The sequence below is a fragment of the Habropoda laboriosa genome, unplaced genomic scaffold, assembly GCF_001263275.1.
Source record: "Habropoda laboriosa isolate 0110345459 unplaced genomic scaffold, ASM126327v1 scaffold89, whole genome shotgun sequence".
Taxonomy (NCBI): domain Eukaryota; kingdom Metazoa; phylum Arthropoda; class Insecta; order Hymenoptera; family Apidae; genus Habropoda; species Habropoda laboriosa.
This window is the reverse complement of record NW_017100263.1, coordinates 2,749,630-2,767,191: the sequence shown is the minus strand read 5'-3', so window position 1 is coordinate 2,767,191 and position 17,562 is coordinate 2,749,630. Positions and strand designations below refer to the sequence as shown.

Genomic DNA, 17,562 nt, shown 5'->3' with positions numbered 1-17,562 from the left:
ATAAAGGCATTTTTTACCCTATCAGTCTTTTGTCATTATCAAAAGATTGTTTTTTATGTAGAAGAGCACGATGTGCCAATTTAACTCTACCTTCAAATATAAGCTTATCAGTGGAATATTAACATATGTATGTGGGTGTTAACGCAGCTTCCCGCGCTTCATTCGAGGAAGGCCGGGTTGGCGTTAGTGGATTATTGCACTTGGTTTATATGTTGGCACAATGTGGACCAGACGGATTGCCGTGAATCGCAATCTGGTTGTCGAATATCGCGAGTTGGTCACGATTTGCATACTCGTAATGCGTGAAGGTCGAATGTCGCGGACAATATCGCACTGAGTTGTCGATTTTGTCTTATTCCTTCGGCGGTTCTAGTCCTTTTATGCATATTGGGACTAGTTCCTCCGACCAATCAACGTGCCTCAATGCCCGTGACAACCCTCTCTTTGCGCCCTTAGCGCGTTGCTTTGGGGACGGGGGTGACGGTGGCTTCACGAATTTCCTCCAGGCTGTGACCGTTACAGTAGATCCTGAGTCACCCTTCGGAAGGCCCATTTTATAACACGGTTTAGCTATTGAGGACTTCTAATTTTTCTCTCGCCAGGATGCACTTTAACGGTGGCTTCACGAATTTCCTCCAGGCTGTGACCGTTACAGTAGATCCTGAGTCACCCTTCGGAAGGCCCATTTTATAACACGGTTTAGCTATTGAGGACTTCTAATTTTTCTCTCGCCATGATGCACTTTAATCCTTAAAACATGCCAATAATGAACTACAAGTCCTAATTTCAAAAATAGCCTCCTTGGCACGCCCGTGTCATAAAGCGCTGCGCCTAACAGTGAGAATGAAAATGATTGCTTCTCAGCAAATAAATTTTGAAAAACGAAGGGACGCACTTGTCGTTATTATCGTACGAAATAAGTTACCGATGAACTTTTCTTTCTTTTTATTTTTAATAGGCCAAAAAATGCTCTTATACGACCATGTCTTTTGGAGAAGATCGTATGAAATTGTAATAAACTTACTCGATCGGCGACACCACCTGGGAGGATCGTCTTGACGACAACACCGGTGCTGCGTCCACCGACGATTCCGAATCCAAGACCGCTGCCATCGTTGATCAAATTTATAACTTCAACTTGTGCCCATTCCGTGTTCAGCTGCAACAGAACAAACACATAAATTCCACATGACGTTTCTATCCAATCCGCTATTATTTAGATGCCTATCTCGTTTCATAGAAAGAAGAAACTAGTCAAGGAAAAGGAAACAAAAAATAAACATTGGTCTATAAAATATCTCTTATACCTTAACACGTTCCGTGCCGCGTGGGTCGCATACGCCCCACTCTGGTCTTTCCGTTCAGGCCATATGATATTTCGGCTACCGATGAACTTTTCTTTCTTTTTATTTTTAATAGGCCAAAAAATGCTCTTATACGACCATGTCTTTTGGAGAAGATCGTATGAAATTGTAATAAACTTACTCGATCGGCGACACCACCTGGGAGGATCGTCTTGACGACAACACCGGTGCTGCGTCCACCGACGATTCCGAATCCAAGACCGCTGCCATCGTTGATCAAATTTATAACTTCAACTTGTGCCCATTCCGTGTTCAGCTGCAACAGAACAAACACATAAATTCCACATGACGTTTCTATCCAATCCGCTATTATTTAGATGCCTATCTCGTTTCATAGAAAGAAGAAACTAGTCAAGGAAAAGGAAACAAAAAATAAACATTGGTCTATAAAATATCTCTTATACACTATGTATAATGATTCTGAGTCCAATAATTTATTTAATGGAAGAGAATAAAAAAGAAAAAAACCCTGCTGAGTGACGTCAAATATGTAAAATGTATAAATAAAAAAGAATTTCGGCGTGTAAATTAAACGTGTTTGCAATCTGAGTTTGGGAACTTTTGTTACAGAGTGTATAAGAGTAGCAATACATCAATAGGAAATATTTCAGGCGGAAATATGTAAATTAAATAAATTTATGCACAGGATCGTCCTCTGAAATCCGCTAATAAATTTTCGTACGTGCATCATAAAATACAATATGAAACGTATTCATGGTTTTATTTATTGTTCATTTATTGTATAACCTACGTACCATTAGGCAAAATTGATAAAGATGCACGTTGAAAAAAAAAAGGACTGTTAATTTCATCTTTGTCAAATTTGAAATTTCACATTCCAAATTTAATAGAAATATAATATTTTGAAATTTTCAATCCTAAATCGAAAATTTAAGTTCCAAACACAGAATATAGATGATTTTCTCAAACTTTAATTAATAATAATAATACAAGCATTGAATTGCGATAAAAAGTCTTCTGACAAAAATTCATATTTTTGTTGATGTGGTGTATCGGTCCACGAATACGGGACTTGGATCACAACGATTGGAATGTCTTATACAGAGAGACTAGCGAGACTCTGGAGTACAAGTATTAATGCAAGGTACAAGTCTCGGTTTGTGGTTCTACGACAAACTCGGCTGTATCGTTCGGTGTTCGAAGGAAGACTGCCTGAAAATTTGGAGGAGTACAAGAAATGAGAGTTGGTGTAGGAGTTAAAATTTGGGGGTAGAATGTTGGAACGATAGAAATTCGGCGATTGGTCTTAGGATATTTGTAAGAAGATAGGGAAAGGGTAAAAGTGGGGATGGAAGGTCGAGGTGGCTAGGGTTTTTGAAAATCCCAGTAGGAATGGAAATCGGACATCAGGGAAGGAAAGGACTAGTTTGCTAATTAGAAAATTGGGTACAATGGGTGGTAAAAATGTACTACGCTGTCGTTCGGTAAACATTTTACGGGGGGTACGCTCGTCTGACGGTCCCGTTAATCCTCTGTTACATTACTTGCGGTTTTAAAATCAATTTACCGTTTTCAAAAGCGGAATTATTTTACAAAGACCACGCCGATATTCACGGAAATGTTTATTCATCGGACGATGGTAATTAAAACGAGATAAAAGGTGACTCTATGCATATAATTAGCTTCCATGGAGACTTTCAAATATGAAAACGAATTTAGGAGGACACAGGTGACATTCTACGTGTATCTATTAATATCACAGTGATTGAGGGAAATTAGGAAAGCTTCTTTTCCATGTCAACAAATGAATAAAAAATAATTCCTTAACATTTTAGTTTATATTTTTAATTTGAATTATTAGCTCGGTGCAAATGAAGTGTTTATTCAACAGCTGAGATTGGCGAGTCAATACCACATTGTGTATTAAAGGATCTAGCCGTATAAGCATGGTAAATAGACCACTCGAAGAAAACCCGTTTTGCCAAGTATCAAGCTGCTTCCCCTGTTACTAGGGTAGTTACAGGGCGAAACGCAATTTACAGTTTAAGCTCCACTTCTCTTGCTCTGCTCGATGAAAACATATGAAAAAAATCACGGATGTGCTACCCAATGGCGTACATGTCTGTGAATTTTTTCAGAATTGTTCACTGCGAAATCGATTTTTAAAAAATTCGGAAAGTTTATAAATGCTGTTTTTATATTAAAATTACCGAATGACCACGTTTATATTATTATTTTAGTTTTTCGTGTGACCATGTTCATATTTCTACAGTTTTAACAGCTTGTTATGGTTATTAATGTACAATTTTTTCAGATTTTTCGGAGAGGTGTATCATACTTAAAAAAATTATAAACCGATATCTCCTAACCTTTCGAACGCAGAGTGGCATACTCGTATAATCGACATACTTTATTCATTGAATGGTCATTATATGCATTTCCAAATACTTTAACATGTTTAAGTAAGTCAATACATTTAATTTGGACATATCTTCTTCTCTTTTTTTTTCATGGGGGGAATCTTCCAAAGACTCCTGGAGTGGAGAGGAGAGGTAGTGTGGATACTTACCCACTAAAACCTCCTTGGGGTTTTACCCAGTGTATGAGTTTTACTGGTTGTAATTTTGATTTGCAACACTAGTGACCTGTTGCGTTTAATTTAATCTTCATCACTACCACAGTAGTCAAGAAGAAGGAATTTGCTGTACTACACGTGTATTGAATAGTAAAATTGTCCACAATACAATTATATGGACATTAAGTATTATCTGACGTGATGAATAATGGGAATATGTGCGTAATTTTGTTCATATAAGCTTAAACTTGAAAAAACTGCGGTAAAAATTGCTGAAAATGTAAACTGAGCATTTGAACAAGGTTCTGTAAATCTTAGGGCACTTCAACGTTTGTGTGCAAAATTCAAGACTGGTGGCTTTTCATTAGAAATGAGCCAAGAGGAAGGCCAGATGGGTCCTAGGATGACCATGTTTTAAGAAAAATTATTAAAAACAATCCACGGTAAAGAATGTGAAATTTCGGCCTATTCACTCTACCTTTCCCCAACAGACTATCATTTCTTCAAACACCTGAATAATTTTTCGACAAATAAATTATTCCGAAATGAAGGCACTCTAAAAGCAATATTCAAAGAATTTTTGAATGTAAAGACTAATGATTTTTATAAATTTTTTGAAGAAACAGAATATATCTAAAGTTTCATTTCAAAAGACCACGTTTCATATGCATCACCTAATATTTTCATTAAATATTTAATTACAGGACTGTGGTCCTATTTTATAAATAATATGAAAATTTCCATTTTTTTTTCTTTCTTCATGAGTATGTTTTGTAAACAATACAAAAATTCAAATGAAGTGTGTACATTACACGGAATAAGAAATGTTGGACGATTTTACACGAAAACGCTTTTTTCCCATTTCTTCTCGTTTTTACTTTTGCAGCCAGAGGCGCGTACTCTCTCGATGGATAAGAAGATGCGTTAAAGTTGCAAGGAAAAATGTAAAGAGAAGCATGATGCACTGTCGTCTCCGAGGAAATTCGTAGCCAGAGGACATCGTGAAACTTTTCATCGATCGACGACACCCATACTCACTTATTATACAAGAGCAAAGTGATTTTTTAAAAAATAGAAAATGTTACTGTTGTCACAAGAGTATAAATTTTCGATGGAAAAGAAGAATTCGAATTTTAAGCTATGGAAGAGATTAAATGGACGATTTATAATTCAAAATTATGCAAGAGAAAATTACAAAGAAATTTATCTATTAGTTATTTAGTGTCGCATCAACCATTTATATGGGTTATTAGCGACTCAAGGCCCAGATGTATAATTTGTTGTACAGGTTCGTATGTTTTAGGTAGTGCAGTAGATTTTGAATCGATTTATTATCCTTTTAGACCAAGTTGGGTCTAATGTTAAATTAAGGAGTATTTAAGGAGTATCGCACCATTTTTGTAAACTCGACGCATTAAAACATGCTATCAAAATCTCAGCTACCGACCAAAACAAAAAATTTATTATCTTCTCTGACTCCATTAATTCCATCTCATAAATCTAGAACCAGTGGACAAACGATCCCACCATTCAAAAATGTCAAAAATCCTACCTCAAATCAACTCAAGAAAACAACTCGATAACAATAGTCCGGGTCCTCTCTCTCACATAGGCATTACAGGTAACGAAAGAGCAGACAAAGCAACCAACTCACCAACCTCCGACTATTACACCAACAGCCTACCTCCAGGCACTATACTCCTTAATTTAAAACACAAAATAAAGAAAACTGGAATAAAACTTCACCAAGTCGTGATCTCAAGAATCCTAATACGCTACACGAAACTCACCCATCAATATCTCCTCATTAAAGACTAACCCCCAACCTGCGAACTATGCAAAGTTCACCTAACAATGGAATACAGCATCACCCATTGCATTTAAGAATGACCATAGGTTGATCGGTAGCCCTGGTGTTGGAATTTTCATTTTTCCCCTGTTGGCCGTTTTGGGTTGGTTTTCAGGTGAGGTACTTGTGTTATTTCGAATACTGTTAATGTAGTATGTCGTTTGCTCCATTTTGTTTTGTGCCTTGTTGCAGTTGGTTTCTTTGTCTTCTTTTCGGAGTTTGTGGTTGCTGGTTGTGTTAAGGAAACGTATTATTCTGTAACGTGTCCTTCCTTGCACGAGAGGCAAGTGACTTTTTCAGTGGACACAAAAATTTGGTGTCATCGTGTGTGATTAGGAATGATTCTGTGTTGATGTAGATTTGTCTTCTGAAACTCATGATGTGGGAAAAGCCAGGATCGTGTAATCCGGCTCGAAGGAAGGAAAGTTTAGTGGACAGTTTGATACTGAGGTTCCTTAGGAATTTTTCGATGTGGCCATGGAGTACGGTGGGGGAGACGTTGGACAGGACAATTGTTTGTGGTGCGGGGGTCTGACTGTGGTGTTCCTGTTGTTGACGAGTAGAGTTTTGTGGTTGGTTAGAAAGTTTCTTGCTGTAGATTTACTATCGTAATAGATGCAAACACTGTCGTTGGTTATTCGGGAGACGAAGCGTACGGCGTTGGGTCCGGTGGTTTTTACTACGGCCTGCACGTACTCTTTGACAGATGTACCTTCCGTGGTATTAATTATGATTGCCTGTGCCTTGCTGAGAAATGTACTGTTTACCGTTTCAATAGGATGTTTGATTCTATGTTCAGAAGTCTCGCCGGTGTCGCACACTTTATGATGCATTCTGCCGTCGTGGTAAAATGGCACAGCGTGATAATCCGCACACCGACATGGCACAATAAGAGTTATTTGTATACAGCAGGCGATAGTAAATACGTCTACTCGATTTGACTGCTTGAGAGCAACTGGAAATTTATTATTCTTTGGATCTTGCGCAGTTTATTAAATTACTGAACTAACAGAAAAGGAATTAATTTTCTAATTCATTATGATATAATGTTCGGTAACGCAGCTTCCCGCGCTTCTTGTTGGTTGGAAGGTCGGGTTGGCGTTGGTAATTATTGCACGTGTATGTGCCAACTACTTATTGTCGCGATGGTGATCGCGCTTTATTTGTGATGTCGATTATTGCGGACTGGACCGCACTGGTGTATCAAGAATATCGAGTGTCGCGTGTTAGAGCGCTCAAAGTGGAGCCGCTCTCCTAGGCCCTCGTGCACTCCCCCATAGTCCGCGGAGTAGGGCGTAGGCAGAGAGTGGGGGAGACGGTCCCAAACGGGGGTGTCAGCCCCGCGTGGCGATTTTGCCGAAACGTCGACTTTACGGGTTTATGGCATGTTTACCGTTACTGAGCGCGCAGAGGCAAGTACCGGCTTACCATGTGGCCCGCAGAAGTGGAGAATTTCCGCGGCCATCAGGTAATAAGCCGGATTTGCCCTCTGGCTTGAATAGGCTATTGTTATCAAAAACTTGTAGAAAAACTTCTCAAAAGTAACGTCGCTTGGAATCCGTGCCATAAACCCCTGTTGGTTAAACAATGTTCATATTTAAATCTATTTTTCTTCGGTTCTTTAAAATTTGAAATTACTACACACTGCTAAGGGTATTTAAGGGTTACTTTATTACACATACTCGTGTTTATGACAACAAATTTTTTTATTGCTTCCCATCGGTGTAAATATCGCAATTAACGTGATGAAGTTTTCTAATTAATGCTGGAGCCCGCAACGAGGTAAGAAGCAAGAAGATTACAAGAACGAGAGATATGGGTCAATAGTTCTCGTTAAAACGGAAGAATGCGGAAAAAAGGAGAACAAGAGAATGGAAGAATGAAAAAGAAGGGGTGAGTCTTCGAAAATTCGCACGGTTCGCATCAGTATTTCTCATACTCCAAAAAACATCCTATTGGAACGAAATTTTTCCAACAAAATAGTTTACACAGCTTACATTGTTCATACAGTACATACTAAATTATTTTACCATATTATTGTACCTACAGCACAATAATAATTAATCAAACTATGGATAAGAAGAATGAAATCATTTAAATTATATATCAAAGCAAAAGATGTGTATAAATATGAAATTAACTTGAATTTAAAAAGTTTTTTAAACGGCGACTTGTAAAAAAACAAGTCTCTGAACATTTTTCGAATTTACTGTATTTTGATTAATAAGTATTATACCACGATATTTTGATTCATTCTATGTAATAATCTGGTAAATTTTTTCTGTACTAGTAATCTGAGAGTTCAATTTTTCATTTATTTCATTATATTTCTTTTGACATATATTGTAAAAGATACATTCCTAAGTCGCACACGCTTTGAATTTTGCGGCGGTCTCTTTTGGTTCTTGAGATATGCGATTTTGAAATATCATAAAAATAATATTCCTAGAAAAATAAATTTTCTATGACCTTAACTTTGAGATATATTTTCAAGATTTTTGCTATAAAGTAAACTCGTTGGCCCCTTCCTCTGCACCCCCTCCTCGAAGAAATTGTAACCTAACTTAACTTACCATTTCTTTTGTATTTACATTTGCTTAATATTCCATTCCATATTCACCGTCAGTACACTTCAGGGGTACTGTTCAGTTTCGCTATGAATTTCGGAATGAGTACAGTTTACAAATTCGCATATCTGAAGAACCAAAAGGGACCGGTGCAAAATTCAAAGCACGCGTTACTTAGAAATGTACCCTCTACGATATATGAGCCGTTCAGTCCACAAATCGATTAACTCCATAAAATGAGAAGTCGAGAAATTATTATAAATATAAAAAGTTATGACTGTACCAAGTGCTTTGACACTTAAATTTAAGATTTTTCAAAAAGTGGAGTTAATCGATTTGTGCACTGAACGGCTTGTTCCGTCCGATGCGGAACAATACGGTAAAAATCCTCGAAGGTTCGTTTACGACATGGACGTGCCTACAAATTTAATTTCGCGATTAGCCTTTTTCGAGTTTTAGTTTATTTTTTTTATAGTATGCAATTTCACCTTAAGAGTAATAGTTAAGAGTAGAGTTTCGAGTTTTTCAAACAATAGCTTAGACTTTCACTTTCGTTCGTTCAAACAATCGGCCATATCGTAAACCGAGAACTTCCGAAGGGTCGACCAAACCTCGCTCATAACGGTTTCTGCAGTCAAAGGTCAACCTGGAGGAAATACCCGCGGTCATCGTCGAACCTTCGAGGACCTCCCCCCGATCGAGGTCATAGCCCTCACTCCCGCACCAAGAGGGCTGGCCAAAGGGCGTCTTCGCATTTTTAATCGTACGCTGATTGGAAATTCAGAAAAGGCCAATCAGCGTATTCAAAGCAACCTGAAGGTGACGACGCAAACACCGACAGGGCGAGACTTCACTTGCAATAGTGACTTCGAATCCACAAGATTATTCTAGTCTCAATCGTCCGGAGACTAGACTCGAAACACTCGATTTCTGAAGAAATTTGGAAATCGAAGCGTCGCGACCATCGACGAGACCAAAGGTTAAGCTGGGCCTTACACCCCCAGCCGAGGAATTTTAATCCGCGTTCGGTGATCGCGTACGGGCGGGCAATCTAGCGAGATTGCCAAGCTACGAAACACGGCTCATATGTCAAAAGAAAAGTGATTCGTGCTGTGTAAGTTCTTGTCAACTTTTGCCGTAACTTTATTTAATATCTACTTATAAATATATTTTGAAGAGGAGTAAAATATTTATCAAGTGAATTTAATAAAACCACAAATTCAAAATTGTAATTGGAATAAAAATAATGTCCTTGGATTTGCCAGATTACAACAAAATAACAAAAGTGGTGGCAGAAAATACGAACGAAAGCAACACTGAGATTTCCTATTTTTATTAAACTTTTTTCAAACTGCACAACAATCCTCATTGTTTTAGCCGATTTTATCAACCCTCTCTTATTCGAAGGAATCAATTGTCTATTTATATCGAGCATATTATCATTCGTGTTTTTATTTTACCTTAAGAACAGATTGTTTAAATGATACAAAGGAATTTAAGTAGTAAAGAGGTCTTGTTAAGCCAACAATTGCACCTTGAAAACGCCCTTAAAGTTTCGATGGATTACTTCCATTCAAGTGGGTATTCTCCTTTTCTTCCTTTCTTTCTTGTTAAAGACGGTTCTTCTGGCGATCAAGTTTATCAAAGTAAGTTAAACGTCGAGAAATATAGCTTCAGGGCAGGTAAGAAACAGCGCTGATAATACAATTTCCTTCGCGGCGATGCTGTCCCTTCTTATCGCGAAACTTTAAAGTGGAAAAATCAATGGAAAGGTGGGCAAGGGTAATACAATCGACAGAGAGCTTATCTGAAATAATTGAGATCGCAGGTATGTTGGAAAATAAAATGCCAAGTAAAGTAGAGATTTAATGGAAAATGTGGCGTTGTAAAATCGTAGGATAAATGAATTTAATTCTAACTTTGAATATCGCGTAAAATGTACTACAATTTCAATTTTGTTACAAGATTTAAGACTTAAATTTCATTTTAAATACAAAATCTCGCATTCTCGGTTCCTTAAATTTTGGAACTTTCAAAATTTTGCATTCTCGACTTCTCAAATTTTCGAACTATCCATTTTCAAATTCTCAAACTTTAAACAATTTTTATATTCCTACACCTTTTGCAAAAAATACTTTGAGCATAGAAAAATGTAAAATTGTTCTTCAATATTCGAGTAAGATAGAATTGTTTTCGTCGACACGAATCCCACGAGAAAAATGATGTACCTACGTGAAATCATATCGAATTACGGGAAACCAATATTGGACGATTAATACCAAATTGAGGTGTTAATTACTTCTGACACCGATAACGAAGTTGCTCGAAAGAAACCAATAACTTCTAGCGAGCCAAGTGGGGCTCCCTTTAAGTCGGTAATTGAATGAATTTCATAACTTTGCGACGCAGTTAATCGCTTTGGGCAAGCATCTCTCTGTACACTTCACGTATTTCTAATATATCGCGTTCTACAATTCGTGAAAATCAGATGTGACCATCGAACGATGCAACAATACTTACGATTTATTCTGATTTATACAAATTCCCTCCTCATTCACATAGTCATCTTTATTTTCATTCATAAATTTTATGTTTCCTATGAATTTCCACGGATTTTTGAAATAGAATAAATTGACACAAACATTCCGAAATTTGAACATTCAAATTTTCACACTTCAAAGTTTCCAATTTCCACATCGCTTAATTTCCAAATTTTCCAATTTCAGAATCTTCAAATTAACGAATGTACAAATTCTCTAAACCTTCGTTAAATAAAACAGTTCGTTGCATTACATATTCTTAGGAATCTCTGAAATAAATTTCACTGGAAAAAGGACTTTATGAAAATATTAACAAATATCCACAACTTTGTACAATATTCACTGCGATAGAAATCCGAGGTCTTCGATAATTGATCACGTATTAAGAGATGTTTGTGAATATTCCCCCACCCCAAACAGCCTCGACAACTCCAGAAATCCACACTCGTAATTCATTAGCACTTTGCAGATAATTCTACAAGCAGCTGAGTGTGTCAACGTTTAACCCAAAACACGAACTCTTCAGCGGGACGAAACGGTTAAGCTCGATTAATGCCACTTAACTTTCATAATAAGCCATCCCGATTTGCGGTTTGGTAACAAGCAGTGCACACACATAGAACCACGGCCGTAGCACAATATCGGCGCGACACAACAGGCAGAACGATTCACGAATATAGACACACGTCTGTTCCATAAATACGTACACTATTGACCAAAAATTAAGGAACAATTGTGTTCCGTACCGAACATTTTTTTGTCTATTTTCGCATCGAGCCTTTCTCCTTTTATTTTTATAGCTTAAGGAAATTGTAAGACGGGCCTGAAGAATCCGCGACCCATAGGATTAGCCGGGGCCGTTATTAAGCGCGTACCCTCGGTAATTTCACCACCAGAACTCAGTTTATTAACCATTGTCCCGATTTTCCAATTACTGAACTAGTGTCTTCCTTCTCTCATGTCCTATCTCCTTTTTTCGGAATTCCCCAAGACCCCGACACCTCATCCTTCTACCACCACCTTCTACCACCACTTCCCACCACCACACCCTACGACCAATACTTAATGTTCTTATTTCTCCCATTTTTCACTTTCAAAATTAAACTCCGCCCTCAGTAGCTGAGATGCGTGACTTCCTCTGAATTTCGAATCAGTATCATTCTGAACGTTAAACAACCAAGTATTGAATCAGTCCGAGTGCTGAACGCATAATCAAGTCGTTTATATTATAACGTTGGAGAAAGGGTATTCCGGGATCGCTTCAGACCTCGTTAGAAAACAGTCCGATTTTTCTCTCGTGATCCAAGTTTGAAACATAACTCAAACCGACGCGAGTACACGACAAATTGTGAGTTGTAAGCTACGCAAAAATTTCTGGAAAAAAATTACAACTTTCTAAATGTTTCGACAAATTTGTTGTCACATTATTATTGATACCTGTAGCATTGATTCCAAGGTGACAAAGAGTTCATTACAAATACCATATTAGTGTAAAATTCACAAGTATGCTGGTCACAGATGCAGGAGCAGACTGTTCTACCTGACCTATTAGATCTATTAGACCTTTACTAGGCTAGACGCCAGAAAGGTTACACAATTAGGAAATGGCTAGCGTCCAGAACTCTAGATACACTTCTAGAGTAAGCCACCTACACCTCCTTTCACATTGTGTTTCCCTTCTTGTAGTTTCCCCGTGGTAATCTTTCTTTACGAGAAATGCCTTGTGAAAGTCGAATGTTAGCCGGTGCAATTTTTATTTCAACGAGTGCTTTCCGAGCAAATTGAGATTGTGAAGTAAGATCCATGATTTCTACGAGTAAAAGTCGAATGTGATTTCCTAATTTATATAATACACGTAGGTATATAAAAGAGGGGGAAATTTGTTAAAAAAAGAAGGTTTCCTTTCAAAGAATGAAGTTCCATCGAATGATTTTTACACGAAGAGTGGCTATTAGCTTTATTTGTCTAAGAAGATTTAGGTTCGAAGTTTCCTCTTGGATTTCGACCAATTTCGCGACGAAAAATGGATTAAATTCTTAAGCGACGTCCGGATAGCGGGTTCATTGATTTACGAAGGGCCGATGTTAGAAATCAGTGAAATGCATCATTTGATGCCGCTTGGCTTACAATTACGTTGTCGTGCAGCGACGTATTTATTGGCGGCGCTTCGTTAAAATCAAGTTTTCGTTTGATCTTTGGCCAGACACGAATCCCGACGCGTCGTAAAATACCGCATAGCGTTGATTACAAAATTCTAAAATTAACACACAAACGACGTTACAATGTATACGTAAATGTAGAACACATGTGGACACGCAGATAAAATCTTTAATCAAATTGCCCGGTCAAAGTGCGAGCACGCAAAGAAAACGCTTCAACTTTTACAGAGATTAAATATGTAGGAACCAAGGAACAATTTGAGGGAAACCAAGCGAGAATCGAACTCGGCGAGACCTCTAAGCCGATACTCTGCCCTCATAACCATGGCGTCCTCTTGATTTCTTCGTTGTTATTGCTCTTGTTGATAGGTATTACGGGTGAAGATCTAGTCCCACAAATATGTTCATTCTTTTTTTTTTTTTTTTTTTTTTTTTGGTTTCTTGCTGCCTCTTTTTAATTTCATCAAAATAGAATTGACATTGTTAAACGTACTTGTTACATATACAACGTTACATTGCTTGTGCCACGCAATTCAAACTTAATTAATTTTATGCAAATTGATATGCTCGTGGAACCGTAGTTATTAAATAGCAAGGACTGCGTTGAAATTTAAAAAACGTTCAAGCAATGTGCTTACCCAGTTCCTTTCGCGTTGAAATATCTGCAACAGATTTATTTAAAAACCTGGATAAATCTGAATCGAACGATACCGCGTAAAATTCATTTGAAACTAGATGTTCGTCGTGGATTGGTTACATCCGGAAAATTTCCTATTTTATTCGTACTTTGAAAAAAGTCGTAAACGTAGGAATGTGTTTGAGCTCGCAAAATTCGCAGTGCGCCCTTCCTTTTTCCAGGACGTTGAATAAAAATGACTCCAAGTAAGAAAATAAAAATGTTTATTCCAGGTTAAACATTTTTACCAAAGATACTAATGAAGGATTAAAGCAAACGTAAAAATAGTTGTAACAACTGTCACGTTAAACCAAGTATCTAACATTTTTATACGTGCCTGATGGAAAGAAAATGGTTGATTGCTGTTCAAAATTTTGAAATGTAATTTTCAGTTGTGTAATTACGAAGAATTACAACTTTACAATTCTCTCTCCAAAACAATTTATATTTAGTTGCCAAATCAAAATGATAATTAAGCCTATATGTTCGTGTATTATTTTATCAGTGTCCTTTTGGTATTGTAATATTAAACTGGACAAACTTTGTGTAACTATAAAATTTATGTTACTTCCACAATTAACTTCAATTCATTTATAATTGGTCTTGTTTGATAATTGAATCCTTTTGTAATAATATTACTAGCCTTCTTGAATCCACTATTTTAACAAGTATCGACTGGCAGATTGAAATTTGAAATACAGGGTGTCCCGTAACTCCTCGAACACCCGGAAATGGGGGGTTGCTGGGGTGACTCTGAACAACTTTTTCCTTTACCAAAATGTTGTTTGAAGCTTCGTTTTTGAATTATTAACGAAAAACACTGGCCAATCAGAGCGCGCGTAGAGCCCGCGTCCAGGCACGGGAGTGCAGGGACTCGTCCGCGCGCGATCGTGAACAAACGCATTGGCACAGCGTGGATATCGAGGGAAGTGCGCGGCAAATGTCGGGTATGAAATAAATATTTCATATAAGGAAGAAAGATTGTACAATCTAATGGAAAATACTGAATTTAAATTTAACTTGAGAGAAATTTTTCCGAAAAGAATAAGAAACAGAACATTTGTTTTTAAAAATTCCTTTCAACAAATGTAGTCTCGCAACAATAATCCGTCGGCTACTGTATAACACAAGTATCAATAGTGTCCGGTCGCGCAGCCCACCGGCCAATAAAGAATCATAAAATAATAAACAGTCCTTTCCAGCCGTCTTCCTAGTCCCTAACAAATTCCTTCCCTATCATAAAGCAGTTCAGGTCGCATCCTGGTCATGTTTCCTATCCCTTTCCCTTTTCCGAGTTTTCCCCACATCATTTAAACTTTTGCACACCACCTTCGCCCTCACGTTCTCCTTCCACTAGTTTCCTAACATCCAATCACATATCCGCATTTTTCGATTCCTTCTTTTCCACCACCTTCAACTTCCAACCAATCACGAGATACACCGACTTAATACATACACACGCACCACCACACCAACTATTATAATTTTGCCCTTCCGGGATTAATTTGTCGGGAGCGCAACGATACTAACCGCGTTCGAGTTTAAAACAGTCTCGTTCACGAGTCGAGCATCGTACAAATAGTATCTACTTGAATTTTCTGAAGAAATTCGTCGCGTAGTACTGAAATATTTAGCATCTGTAAGCTCGTCAAAATTTGATATCGTACATAGTCCATATCTTAGAAAAACTGCATGAAAGATCAGGGAAAATTTGTACAAATCATTCAAAGACTCGATGAAAGTTTTACGAAATTCCATTGTCACACAACGAATCGAACAGAATGTTAATAAAAGGGACAACTTTCGTTCACAGAATTCCGGAATACGCGAGCTTATTATCGACACGGTGGCTATCAAAGAATAAAGAAAGTTCGATTGCGTTCGTTTTTCAATTACCACAAAGCATTCGACGCGATTTCGCCCGCATCGGGTAATTGAATCCCGACTTATCGGCTGGAAAAGCAACTTTCCGACGAGTTTATTCAACTTCCACAGGAACCTTCTTATCAAGGAGACAAAATAGAGGCTTCCTTTCTTCTATTTCTTCGAGTGAACTTTACCTTTCATGTTCCTCCTTCAAATCCAAGTCCCCCCTTTGTCCAAAACGAATAATAATTGAAACGGATTTGAAAACGCGAATCTAACTGATACGATTACGCGAGAGAAACTTACACTCTTTTATGACGAACTTTCACTTAATACGAAGTGTTCCTTCTGAAAGATTAAACCGAGCGGATCGTTGGAAACGCGACAAAAGGTGTAAAGCAAAATTTAATGCTCTTAAACGCCTCAACTTTGTTCCACTTTAACGGAGAGACTGATTCCTCTTCGTAAATATAACAAGGCTGGTGAGTAGCTGTCCAAAGACACGAATGTTAACGATACTTTTCAAACCGGTTAACTGGTTCTTTATTTAAATTTATGTTCGTAGTCTGTCAAAGTTTGTATCGAAGAGTACGAGGTTCTACTTGTACTCATTACGAAGAGAATCTGTGCAGAAACAAGTTTTGACTAAAGCTAGGTGTATTTTGATTGATGAATTTGTCTAATAAAAGTAATTTGTAAATATTTTTTAACATGATTCAAATAATAAATAAGATGAATAAACTTTCCGAATGTAATAGAAAAATATACAAATTTTCGAGTAAACGTGCATTCTTTATTTCTCCAAATTCAATTTTCTTGCGGCACCAATTAAAATTTCCATCTTTGTTATTAAGATATTTAAAAAAACATCGAAAGAAACGAACGTGTACTTCATTTTAAATAATCTAAAATTTAACGAACAATAATAGTCTCAAGTCGTGCACGCTGTGTTTCACAAAACTTATTATCATAAGTCCTTGAATTTCTCTATTAAATTTTCTACCGGATACTAACACAAAAGAAAAAAAAATGTATTCCATTTAAAAAGGCAAAGTTGATCTTTGTATCTCGTCAACCCTTCCCAACGGAATAAAGCAATTATTACTATACGATGACTTTCACAAAATTATGCAACTTTTGTAGAAAACATTTTTATGAAATTTTAATAGAAGCAGAAATATTTTAATTGATAAAGTTACATGAAATACCCTGCATAGTAGTAAGAAGTATTTACGTAACAAAATGGCGATTTTTAAGACATCAAGGTCGCTAAATTGGGAACAAGATTTCTTTTAACATAAATAGGGGAACAAAATTAGAATTACTGAACTAGTGTCTTCCTTCTCTCATGTCCTATCTCCTTTTTTCGGAATTCCCCAAAACTCCGACACCTCATCCTTCTACCACCACCTTCTACCACCACCACACCCTACGACCAATACTTAATGTTCTTACTTCTCCCATTTTTCACTTCCAAAATTAAACTCCGCCCTCAGTAGCTGAGATGCGTGACTTCCTCTGAATTTCGAATCAGTATCATTCTGAACGTTAAACAACCAAGTATTGAATCAGTCCGAGCGCTGAACGCATAATCAAGTCGTTTATATTATAACGTTGGAGAAAGGGTATTCCGGGATCGCTTCAGACCTCGTTAGAAAACAGTCCGATTTTTCTCTCGTGATCCAAGTTTGAAACATAACTCAAACCGACGCGAGTACACGACAAATTGTGAGTTGTAAGCTACGCAAAAATTTCTGGAAAAAAATTACAACTTTCTAAATGTTTCGACAAATTTGTTGTCACATTATTATTGATACCTGTAGCATTGATTCCAAGGTGACAAAGAGTTCATTACAAATACCATATTAGTGTAAAATTCACAAGTAGTTTAACCGTTTGAGTGCCACGAGCCTTTCTTATTTCCCGATCGAAAATTGCCAAGCGGCGCGATATCGCTCGTCATATCCCGTGTCCAAAAATGCCAAAGAGCGCGATTGCGTTGTTT

General features: G+C 37.3%; 1 protein-coding gene across 1 annotated transcript in view; it reads right to left on the bottom strand.

Annotated features, from left to right (window-relative positions):
- LOC108573036 (patj homolog) overlaps window positions 1-17,562 on the bottom strand; it is a 102,049-nt gene that overhangs the window by 38,362 nt on the left and 46,125 nt on the right. The window contains exon 3 of the mRNA XM_017935392.1: window positions 1,486-1,620. Within this exon, the coding sequence (XP_017790881.1) occupies window positions 1,486-1,620 (135 nt within the window). The remainder of the gene's footprint in view (window positions 1-1,485; window positions 1,621-17,562) is intronic.